Genomic DNA, 12,406 nt, shown 5'->3' on the forward strand with positions numbered 1-12,406 from the left:
GTCAAACAATGTAAAATTAAATTGCTCATATCTTCTCACAATCATATTTATTCATTGTGTGCCTAGCTGAATCACAATAGGCCATAGTAACTTCAAATGAAAGGACTTGTAGTTGGTGAAGACATTGGCGAGGTCCCCTATCCCTAGGTGACTATCAACTCCTCTTCCACTCTTGCCTGGCAAATTTAACCAGAAATAGAACTATTAAGGCATAGAAGGAGAAGAGAGACAGGGCAACGAGCTCTGAAGCCAGTATGGCCCAGCACGACTTGGGCCTGGACCTGGACTTGAATGCGTTTGTGCTCATCTACCTGCAGGAAGTAACCCCCTCTCAGCCGCCCCTCCTGGAAACAGCGGTAGACTCCAGAGTCGGACAGAGAGGCCTGGTGGATGAGGTAGCCGTTTCTCCCATATGAGATATCCAGAGAGTGGGAGCTGTTCTTCTGGAGAGGGACCAGCTGGGTTAGAGGCAGTGCATCTCGTTCCCAGTATACAGGGCTGTGGGCAGGGAGGTCAATAGAAAGAATATAAAAGATATTAAAACCAATACTGCAATGTAGTAACATTGTTAGACTGGTAGTTGGATCTGAAATATCCAGTTATACTTTGATAACATACATGAATCATCCATAAATGTGTCGACTGATTGGTGTGTAGTAGGTCGCTTATTGTGAGCTTAAAGAGCCCCTGAAACGGGCATCAGCTCACCTGTACACAGAAACAGAGGGACACAGCAGCACCAGTATCCAAGGAAGCTGTGATGTCAACAGGCTTCAGGAGTGACTGATGGAGGATCCGTGGAGTGGGAATATCATCATAGTCATGCAGACGAGAGGTCGGACAGTCCTGGCGACATGTTTCTATGATGACCTCTTGGCCCAGGACAATGGAGAAACCTTGTCATTTCTCTAGACGTCTCTGAACCACCCCAGACTGAAGGGCCGCACCCGGGATCCCCTCTTCTGTGCTCACATTGAGGACGTGTACATAGCAAAACCTAAGTAGAACAAAGGAAGTTAGGAAACAGCACTTCTAGTGGCTGTAATGACACCACACCTCTCACTGTTACAGATAGAGAAATGTAAGGAAACTTAAACCTGTCTGCTGCTCTTGCATCTGAGGCAAATCTCTACTCCCACAGGTCAAACTTTCACTTTGTCATGCATTAATGGCAATGGGACAGTGTGAAAATGTTCCTTAAATAGAAGTAAGGATTTGTCTCCAATGTAACTACACTCACCCAATCCTCTCTCCAAGTTCCCCACAGCAATTTCAACCCTGCCACACACCCCATACTGTGAACACCTTCCCCAGCCTCATTTAAGTTCTCCCTGGGAAATTGCCCGTGGTGGGATATCTGCACTTCACTAAACATCCTGCACCTCAAACTGAGCCAGGGTCACATCCCCCACCTGGCAGGTATGGAGTCGAGTCATGAACCCAGGTGTCAGTGAAGACAAGGTTATGCTCTCCACCTCTGAGGCGTGACTGGAGGTCATTATCAGTCGAAAACTGCCAGACGGTCGCTGGCCTGATGTGGTCAGGGGTTAAGGGTTGCGCATGGGCAGAAAGAGAGGCAGGAGGTTCACTGGGGAGAATGCTGAGTTTAGATGCGAGGTAAGTCCGGTGTCTCAAAGGCGGAAACAGGAGCCTGAGGGCGAGTCTGGCTGGCCACCATAAGGGATGATTGAAAAACCTGTACACACCCCCTGGTTCTATCCTGACCAGAGCTCCGTATTGGATATTGGAGTATAGTCACAGAGCCCTCCATAGATTGATGTTCCTTCTTTGCCTGTTTGGAGCTCTCTGCAGACTCAAGCCAAACCTTTGCCTGTTGGTTTCGGAGTGCTCCAAGTCCACAGCAGGTAACACTAGGGGAGATCCACTCTTTCACAGTTGGTGGTGTCAGCAGACTGGTGGTGGCTCTACTGGTCTGGATCACTATTGGAGATGAGCTGTAGCCTGTGTCCTAGATTCCCTGGAAGGTCCACTTGATCAAAGGGTGTAGGGAAGAACCAGGGCAGACCAGAGTGGCAGGGTTAAGGCTGAGTAGGGCCACAGTACAAGTCTTCCCAGTGCCACACTCAACCAATGTGGCTTCAGAAGGAGAAACACTATGCCACACCCCAGACAGGAGCATGACCAATAAGCTCACAACAGCACAATCCATGGTCCCGTAGGGCTATCTTCAAGTATTTCTATGTCTGATATGTACAGAGTTGAAGTCGGAAGTTTACATACACCTTAGCCAAATACATTTAAACTCAGTTTCACAATTCCTGACATTTAATCCTAGTTAAAATTCCCTGTTTTAGGTCAGTTAGGATCACCATTTCATTTTAAGAATGTGAAATGTTTGAATAATATTTGAGAGAATTATATATTTCAGCTTTTATTTCTTTCATCACATTCCCAGTGGGTCAGAAGTTTACATACACTCAATTAGTATTTGGTAGCATTGCCTTTAAATTGGTCTAGAGGGGAAGAGATGGGAGAAATAGGATGGAGACAAGTTTAATTATAAAGGGTCTACTATGCAGGGGAAAATGTGTCCATACAATTAAAAATAAATTCTACATTTAGTATAAACGACAAGACACTTAATCTAATATTTCATTATCGACACCTACATAATTTCACAATTCCACTTAAAATAATTTCACAATACCTTTGAGCAGAATTCCACTTCAGTACCAACCTCTTGTGCAAGGAAAGAACACAAGGCCTAGAGGACGGGAGAAACAAGACTGGGATCAGTTGGATTGAAAAGGATACAAAAATAAGATACTAAGCATGGGCAAAGTATGTCAAATGGGATTTAAAGTAGGGGAGGAGGATTGGCAGAATGTTCTTAAAACATGTAATCCACTGTTACATTTGATAAATGATACTTCTGTATAAATTATCAATTAATGTAACATTACCTCCACATATCCTCATTGGACAGTATAAGACACCCAGGCTTACTTACCTCAGAACAGCAGTCTCCTACAGTACAGTATGTCCACAACACCTATCCACAGATCATGGTTCTAACAACCTACAAAAAGCAGGTGCTAAGAACACCAGGGCTAATATTGTCATAAATGCAAGAGCAAAAGCCAAAACATTAAATATATTTAAGAGAGTGACGGTGAAGAACATGGTAGGGCATCTAGTGGTTGAGAGATGGGACGCGTCATTGAGCAATTAAGCGCTTTCAGAGATCACAAGAGACTACATTTTGAACTTTGCGATGGCAAATGTATAAAGTAGGTAATTTCCCCCACTACTTTGAAAATAACTAAACACTAAAACGTATTTTCAGTAGAATGGACTGAAATGGCATAGATTAATTTAGTGCTGATGCATATTGGCTTCCCCTGACTACTAAGAGTATTGTCATGAAGGGTCTACAATAACGAGGAAAGATGGGGAAAGTTCAAAGTGCGATATAGTTCAAATCAGTTTATTTAAATGCTCTGAAATCAAAATGTCATCTGTAAAGAAAAGAAAATGATACATAAACGCAGCTTTGGGGTATCTTGGTATAAAAATCGGCATATCATTTAGCAAAAAATGTCCAACAAATCAAATCTACATTGGTAGTTAAGTTAAATCACTATGCCGACAGTTGCGTCGCAAAACGTCTTGAATACCGGTAAGTACCACCCACAGCCAAGACCAAACCAATTAAAGCGAAGTTATACTTAACAAGTTATTGTGTGGTTTATTTCTCAAACTGTAGCTAGACACAGCTTTAAGTATCTGAAAGACATCGACAAACTTCGCAACATTCAGGTTTACCAAAATTACATAAATTGCTTTAACTATTATTCAAATATTCCATTCATAAATGTCACAGTTTAGGTTTTCATCCATTAACATTACACTATGAAGGAAATAATTAGGCCTATACAGAGCCCTTAGCTGTAGGGCATCAAATAAAATAGACTAACACCTAAGAAATGCAAAAAAATAAATAATAGTAACTGCCTTCCTCCTATGCCCCAAACAGTTAATGAATGTCAAACAAAATCAAGCAGAAAAAAAAAAAAAGTTAAATTCAAGCAAGAGGACGAAACCGAAGACATAAAGCGTTTTTTTTTTTTAAGTATGGAGTGACCGCAAGCAATAGTGTCTTCCAGTAAGTCGCAGGTGAACGCAACGCAATCCGCCACAGGCGAAGGGGGGTATAGCGCCACATGCATCAGGAGACAACGACGATCTTGGCGGATAATTTAAACCTGGAAAGAGAGCAAACCACACAAGTCAAAGCGCATTGTACTCATGGATGAACGCGCTCAGGTTCAGAAAAATGTCCTGCATTCTTTATAAAGGCATATTACGATTTGACATTGTTCAATTCCCTGTCTCTGATATCTCACCTTCAGTCAAATACCAGTGTGCGTTCAGTAAGAGTAGCGTGCAGGAGGCAGTGGAGGGACCCTGTCAGCGTAGGGGTCCCTGGTACGTGATAGGTTGTACATTGCAGGCCTGGACAGAGGAGAGAGCCGGAAGCGCTCATAAGAGTAGCCGTTACCCATGCGGGGCATGGAGGGAGGAGAGGGTCTCCTGATGGGACTGCGGTCACGGGCGTAGGAGGAGGACAGAGGTGGGGGGAGGTGACGCTCATACCGGTCGAGAGAGGCCGCAAGGTGCGCCCTAACCATGGCAGAAGGGGGTGGTGGTGGGGGTATGGAGCCAACGCGTCTCTCATCTCCATAGCCTGAGAAGCCACCGTAAGGGGCAGGGCGAGCTCTGTACTTCTCATAGTAATCCACCACCGCGTAGCTTTCCCTCTCGCACTCATAAGCACGCTCTGGGGGGTATGGGGCTCGTCTAGGGGAAGGGGGTGAAGGGAGGCCAGGGTACCCCCCTGACATGCGACCTCTGTAATGAGGGGGTTCCGGCTGCCCCCTGTCTGCAGGGTAGCCATGAGGTGCTGGCCAGTATGCACCACTATTTGGTGGGGGGCCGTAATCCTCTTCCTCCCGTCTGGGACGTCTCTTTGATATCTGAACGTGAAGATGTCTGCCTAAAGAGGAAAACAATGATTACCAGTCAGACAGTGACACACAAAACTATAGTCCATATTTAACATTGGGACCTCCCAACAGTTTAATAGTGAATATTAAATGAGGGTCTTTGTTTCTAACCTTGGTATTCAGAGTTGTCTAATCCCTCTATGGCATCCATGGCCTCATCGGAGTTGGACATGTGGACAAAAGCAAAGTTTTTGACAACAGCACATTCTGTAACTATGCCATACTCCTCAAACAAGGTGCGGATTGCATCTTCATCGCCTTTCTCCACGTTAGTCACGTGAAGTTTCACCGGACCCTGGTTCTTTCCCCTGCTTGGCTCCACATTGATTGGCCTGCCGTGAAGCTTTAAGAGGTGCAGGCTGCGGATGGCTTTGGTGGCAGACTTACGGTCATCCATGTGGACGAAGGCATAGTTTTTGAACTTCGCACATTCTGTCACTGCGCCATGTTGAGTAAACAGAGCCTTGATCTCATCCTTCTCGACCTCGTTAGGGAGGTTTCCAATAAAGATCTTCACCATATTTGTGTCAACGCAGAGCCTGTGAGAGGAGAGGCATGTCAATATACCAGTTAGCTGCAAATTAAGTCATGATGGTGAGTGGGCAAAAGTGAAAGGAAATGATTAACGTTAGACGTTACCTAAAGTTAGCAAGCTAACGTAGTTTAAAAAAAAAGTTTATTAACACAAATACAAAAAAACTAATATACAAACAAGAGTACATAAACCTAACATGTGTATTACATATCAAGATTAATTTTCAATTTGTTAAATACTTTTATGGTGCGTATTTCTTTTACATTTACTGATCATTTCAAAATAATATTTCAATTCTATCTTAAATAATGTGAAGAGGGTTTTGTTCTCTGCCCACTTCATTTTATGGACAAAGAATCTTCCATAAAAGATAAACAAATTAACAATGAAAGTTAAATCAGGGTCCATATAATTTGGTTAAAAATAAAACATAATATCAGTCTTTCAAATTAACATTAAAAGTTGTTTATTTTAAAATAAAATCTTCTAACTCACACCAAAATCTTCGGACATAAGAGCAGTCCCAAAATAAATGGTCAAGAGTCTCTGGGTCACAATCACAAAATACACATATGTTATCAATAGCTATTTTAAATCTGTGTATAATAAATGTCTTTAAAGGGCAGATTCTATGAATGAGTTTGTATGATACTTCTTTCACCTTATTAGATATACAATATTTACCAGATAACAATGAAACTTTGTTCCAGTTCACTTGTCCTAGGGCTGCATTCCAGTTCACTTGTCCTAGGGCTGCATTCCAGTACATTTTACATTTACATTTTACATTTAAGTCATTTAGCAGACGCTCTTATCCAGAGCGACTTACAAATTGGAAGTTCATACATATTCATCCTGGTCCCCCCGTGGGGAATGAACCCACAACCCTGGCGTTGCAAGCGTCATGCTCTACCAACTGAGCCACACGGGACCAGAGGGAATAGTAACATATTGACAGTTTCCTTATATACATGTTATTACATTTTTTGTATAAAATGTCAATTCCTTTTAATTGTATTGAGGCTACAAAATCATCAACAGTTGCACTTGGAGTATTGTTATATTCTCCTAAAAGAAGAATAGCACCTTTAGGGACAGCTCTAACAACAATTTCATACTCCTCGGGAGTGAATGTAACATTGTGTGTTCTAATAAATTCTGGATAATCATATAGTTGTCCATCATTATTCAATAATTGTTTAACCCAAATAATGTTGTTGTCGTCAAACCAGTTCTGGTAAACCAAAGACTTGTTTTTGTATTTTATGTCTTTATTATTCCAGATTGTATACCTATGAGGGGAAAGTTGTGTTTGTACATGAGGTTCCAAGTTAGAAGTACTTGTTTATGAAAGTTTGCAAGCTTAATAGGGATTTTACCCATATCAAAGTTGCATTTGAGTAAGAATTGTAGACAACCAATTTATTGGAATATTAAATTAGGGATGATATTCCAGATGCAATCCTTATTTCTTAAATAGTTTTGTATCCATTTAATCTGAAATATTATATTAGAGGTCTTAAAATCCAGAGCATTCAACCCTCCCTCACCTTGGGTGCTACATATTACCGCTTTTCTTAAATAATGAGGTTTATTCCTCCATATGAAGTTAAATAATTTAGTATCAACCATTTTAGTTACTGACAGAGGAACATCCAAGGCAAGGGAGGTATAAACTAATCTGGACAGACCATCAGATTTTGATTAAAGTACACGTCCAGATAAAGAAATATCTCTTAATAACCAGAAGTTAAATCTCTCTCCAATTCTCTCTACAATAGGAGAGAAATTTAAGTTGGCCCTTTCTTTCTGATCTTTGATAACTGTAATACCAAGATATGTGATCACATCTTCTACAGGGATATTACATACTGAGTTTAAGTCACATCTTTTCAACGCAAATAATTCACATTTCCTAATATTCAGAGATGATACATGTGTGAAGGCATTAATACACTCAATAGCTTTGACTTCTTATGATCTTTTTAAAAAATGGTGTCGTCAGCCAATTGTGAACATTTTCTCTTTGTCTTGTATCTGAATACCCCTAAAACTATCCTTATTTATATGAAGTGCCATAACTTGTGACCAATAAAATAAGAAATTGGGCATCCTTGTTAAATTCTACATCTAATGTCGAATCTTTGTGAAGTTCCATGGGATAATTTAACAGAGCTGTTAATATTATTGTAGTGTCTTAATTACACTTTGAAAATATTGACCAAAACCAAAAAAATTCAAAGAGTCTCAAAAAGAAAATAATGTTAAACTGTATCAAAAGCCTTGTAAAAGTCAACAAATAAAATAAAGCCATCTTCCATAATGTGCTCATTGTAGTCTATCAAGACCAATACTAGTCGAATATTATTACATATATGTCTGCCCTTCATAAAACCAGACTGGGTATGGTCAATTATTTGGTCAAGACCTTTGAGTCTTTCTGCAAAGATGGATGCAAGTAGCTTTCCATCATTGTTCATTAATGTGATTGGTCTTTTCTAACATCATAGAATCTTTGTTTGGTTTGGGCATTACAGAAATTAGGCCTTGTGTCATAGAAACAGGCAGGACCCCTAAATCAATTGCCTCCTAAAAACATTAAATATAAATTCAATAATATCCTCCTGAAAATATTTATAGATTTCACTGATAATGCCATCATTCCCTGGAGAAATTATATATATTTTTTTACCTTCTGATACATTTTTTTTTGCAATCATAGAATTAATTTCATTAAGACTTTGGGAAGACTTCATCTATTAATTTTGCAGTCTTTGACAGAGTCTAGAAAGGCAGATATGTCACTAGTAGGACAGGTTACCATAGAATTCTGAAATCTCTTTGGGGTTTTCATTTTCTTAGCCATCTATATTGAGCTTATAAATAGATGTAAATTCAGAATTTTTTCTTTCTAAATTGTAAAAGTATTTTTTTCACCTTCCTCCAACCATCTCCTTCTTGATCTTACAAATGCCCCCTTTTCACTCTTCATACATTCGGTCCATTTCTAGTTGTAAAGAGAATAACTGACCCTTTCCTTCTTCATCAAGGTCCTCCATAGAGATAGGATAAATTATTTCCTTAACAAGTTTATCTTCCCTAAATCTTTTAAGTTCAGCATTTTTTTTTTTACCTCTCTTCATGGCTGTGTGTCTTAATTCATACTTCATTAATTCCCAATCTTTCCCATAAGACTTAAAATAGTTGGCCTTTCCTCCAATTGTCTTGTATAACATCTTTGGCATCCATCTTGAAATTATCATCTTCCAACAGTCTACTATTGAGTTTCCAATAACTCCGATTCGGTTTAACTTCAGATCCATTCATATTTAAAGATAAGAATATAACTTTATGATCAGTAAGAATAGATGGTTCAATTGATACCTTGACTACAGAATTATCTAATGAATTAGAAATCAACCAGAAGTCAATTCTTGACTGTCTGGACATGTCCTTGTTACTCCAAGTGAAGTCCTTTTTATCAGGATATTTGGATCTCCAAATAGAGACTAATCCAAGAACAAGACATAGATTATTAAACTCAGGACTAACTATGCTGGATCTGTTGGGAGGGGATAGGGAGGGGATATCTGTCTATCATCACATTAGATACAGAATTAAAATCTCCAGCTAAGAATTTTGATATGCTGAAATACACCTATAACTATTAATTTCTTCTTCAAATTCTTGAATTAATATCCTGTTTTGTTTGTTGTTGGATGTATAAATATTCCCTAATAAAAACATTTCACTGTGGAAATGTAATGTTAAAATTAACCAACGTCCAGAGTGGTGAGTCTTACGACTTATGACCTTCCCTTTAAATTCACCTCTTAAAATTGCTACACCAGCAGAGTGGTTGTTGCCATATGATAACCAGATATCATTACCCCATTGATTTTTCCAAAAAGATCGATCGGAAGAACAAGCATGAGTCTCTTGTAAAAAAGTAAGTCTGGTCTCCTGAGGGATCTCCTCCCAGACCTGGACTAAAGCATCCGCCAACTCTTGGACAGTCTGTGGTGCAACGTGGCGTTGGTGGATGGAGCGAGACATGATGTCCCAGATGTGCTAAATTGGATTCAGGTCTGGGGAACGGTCGGGCCAGTCCATAGCATCAATTCCTTCCTCTTGCAGGAACTGCTGACACACTCCAGCCACATGAGGTCTAGCATTGTCTTGCATTAGGAGGAACCCAGGGCCAACCGCACCAGCATATGGTCTCACAAGGGGTCTGAGGATCTCATCTCGGTACCTAATGGCAGTCAGGCTACCTCTGGCGAGCACATGGAGGGCTGTGCGCCCCCCCAAAGAAATGCCACCCCACACCATGACTGACCCACCGCCAAACCGGTCATGCTGGAGGATGTTGCAGGCAGCAGAACGTTCTCTACGGCGTCTCCAGACTCTGTCACATGTGCTCAGTATGAACCTGCTTTCATCTGTGAAGAGCACAGGGCGCCAGTGGCGAATTTGCCAATCTTGGTGTTCTCTGGCAAATGCCAAACATCCTGCACGTGTTGGGCTGTAAGCACAACCCCCACCTGTGGACGTCGGGCCCTCATACCACCCTCATGGAGTCTGTTTCTGACCATTTGAGCAGACACATGCACATTTGTGGCCTGCTGGAGGTCATTTTGCAGGGCTCTGGCAGTGCTCCACCTGCTCCTCCTTGCACAAAGGCAGAGGTAGCGGTCCTGGTGCTGGGTTGTTGCCCTCCTACGGCCTCCTCCACGTCTCCTGATGTACTGGCCTGTCTCCTGGTAGCGCCTCCATGCTCTGGACACTACGCTGACAGACACAGCAAACCTTCTTGCCACAGCTCGCATTGATGTGCCATCCTGGATGAGCTGCACTACCTGAGCCACTTGTGTGGGTTGTAGACTCCGTCTCATGCTACCACTAGAGTGAAAGCACCGCCAGCATTCAAAAGTGACCAAAACATCAGCCAGGAAGCATAGGAACTGAGAAGTGGTCTGTGGTCACCACAGAAGCACTCCTTTATTGGGGGTGTCTTGCTAAATGCCTATAATTTCCACCTGTTGTCTATTCCATTTGCACAACAGCATGTGAAATTTATTGTCAATCAGTGTTGCTTCCTAAGTGGACAGTTTGATTTCACAGAAGTGTCATTGACTTGGAGTTACATTGTGTTGTTTATGTGTTCCCTTTATTTTTTTGAGCAGTGTATATCTATTGGTCATAAAGTTACCAAAGTATTCTTGTGGGAGACATTGTGTAGATTTTACAATAAGCAGTTATTGACCTATAGTTAGTGTTTAGTTTACCAGTTCTCAGGTCAGCCTTTTCTCATTCAAGTGTGTGTGTACATTTTTATAATAAAAGGATGCTTTTCACCAGGTAATCAGTTTTTTGGCTTGACAGTACTGTCCGAGTTAAGACTCTGGCTCTCACTCAAATGTTCTGATTTGGCCGCATTTCTTTCCCAACGATGATCACTCTGGAGGGGCGCAAGTTGTGAGCATTGTTGTCCGTGCTCACCACATTTTCATCACCAATTGCAGTATTTTCCCCCAGTTACATTCTGAAGAGGAGTACCCAAAATCATACTATCTTTTGTGGTTAATTGTCCATCTGACGATCTCTCCCATTTCTTTCCTTCTGGTCGTGGCAGTTTCCATGTAAATTCGACAAGTAAGTTTTTGAGCTAGCTAGCTTATCAAGTGTTGTCGCAAACTTAATTTTAGAGGTGAGTAACTTGCAGAAAGTAATCAATTACTTTGGTAAATAAACTAAGCCATATTCATACGGGGTTTTATGACCGTAGAAATAATCCAATGGTCATAATTGGGTAAAGAAATCCAATAATTCCTTCAGCTACCAAAACAAATTATCTGCACTGACCGCCATCTTGTGCGCCAGATTAGCAAACTAACGTAGTCTAGCTGGCCCAACCGTTACCAAATGCTCCCTAGCCAACAAACTTTGTTCAATGTGCAAGTTCAACACATTTCTAAAGCCGGATAAGCTGTTGTCTAGCAAGCAAAGTAGTAAAGCCGGACGAAAGTGGAGCGGTTAGCTGGCTAGTTATGGAATACCGAAAAAAGTCAAGACTTCACTCCATGACAGCATCCACCGCTATGAGGCTAACATTAGCTAGCCATGCGATAGCTCAATAACGACACAAATACGAATGTCAAATTCATGTAAAGCAAATTCAACTAGTTATTTTTACATAAAACACTTCGAAATAACGAATACATTACCGTGGCAACATTCATTAGCTAACAAACTCACCTTACTACTAGGATGACGACGAAACAAAATATCCCCTCACGTCAGTTTTCTGACCGAATGCGACATGCCCACTAACAGGTTTGATTGAATGGCCTTGTCTGTATTCACTGGTAAACAAGTAGTTTGATTAGAGAAACTGGTAAAACGAAATGAATTTAACAAAATCACAACAAACTGGTTTTCAAATAAATCTTCAGGAAGCCAGGGCTGTGTTAACACAGACAGACCAATTCTGATATTTTTTACACTAATTGGTCTTTTGACCAGTCACATCAGATATTTTCACATCAGCTCTTTTTCCCAGAGCTGATCTGATTGGTCAACAGACCTATTAGCGAAAAAAATATCAGAATTGGGCCACCAGTGTTAACCTAAGTCACTGAATTTTGCTCTTCTTTTTAAACTCATGTTCTGCTCAGTGCTAACCAATATAAGTGCTCACACATCTCGGTATACGTACACACAAATAATACATTTTCAGACAATTGAAGTTAAAACATTGTATTATTTACACTCATATTATATAAAGCATAGGCAACACATGTCTCCCCCAATATTCAGAACAGGTCGATTCACCCCCCCCCAA

General features: G+C 40.8%; 1 protein-coding gene across 10 annotated transcripts; it reads right to left on the bottom strand.

Annotated features, from left to right (window-relative positions):
• Nucleotides 1–30: 30 nt before the first annotated feature.
• On the bottom strand, nt 31–12,073 carry LOC139561124 (RNA-binding protein 4.1-like). 10 transcript variants are annotated; one of them, XR_011672065.1, is made up of 7 exons: nt 11,821–12,073; nt 5,139–5,566; nt 4,368–5,013; nt 2,669–2,725; nt 1,826–1,990; nt 709–997; nt 31–498 (listed from the first exon to the last, which is right to left on the bottom strand). XR_011672065.1 is itself a non-coding variant. In XM_071378007.1 (5 exons), exons 3-4 carry the CDS (start codon nt 5,545–5,547, stop codon nt 4,370–4,372), a joined length of 1,053 nt encoding a protein of 350 aa, XP_071234108.1. In that variant the 5' UTR covers nt 5,548–5,566; nt 6,247–6,303; nt 11,821–12,073; the 3' UTR covers nt 3,433–4,226; nt 4,368–4,369. The 10 variants fall into 10 exon arrangements, 4 of the variants coding, with proteins under 4 accessions (XP_071234108.1, XP_071234106.1, XP_071234109.1 ...); XR_011672064.1 differs by having other exon boundaries at nt 1,826–2,474; XR_011672068.1 differs by having other exon boundaries at nt 4,368–5,017; nt 11,821–12,068.
• Between the last annotated feature and the right edge of the window lie 333 nt (nt 12,074–12,406).

This window comes from Salvelinus alpinus, chromosome 31, assembly GCF_045679555.1.
Source record: "Salvelinus alpinus chromosome 31, SLU_Salpinus.1, whole genome shotgun sequence".
In the NCBI taxonomy this organism is placed as follows: Eukaryota; Metazoa; Chordata; class Actinopteri; order Salmoniformes; family Salmonidae; genus Salvelinus; species Salvelinus alpinus.

Excerpts from the sequence above, each read along its gene's own strand:
- LOC139561124 (XM_071378007.1), bottom strand. The coding sequence starts at position 5,547 with ATGGTGAAGATCTTTATTGGAAACCTCCCTAACGAGGTCGAGAAGGAT. Across the intron at positions 5,014-5,138 it reads AGACAACTCTGAATACCAAG|ACATCTTCACGTTCAGATAT; the intron begins GTTAGAAACAAA and ends CTCTTTAGGCAG.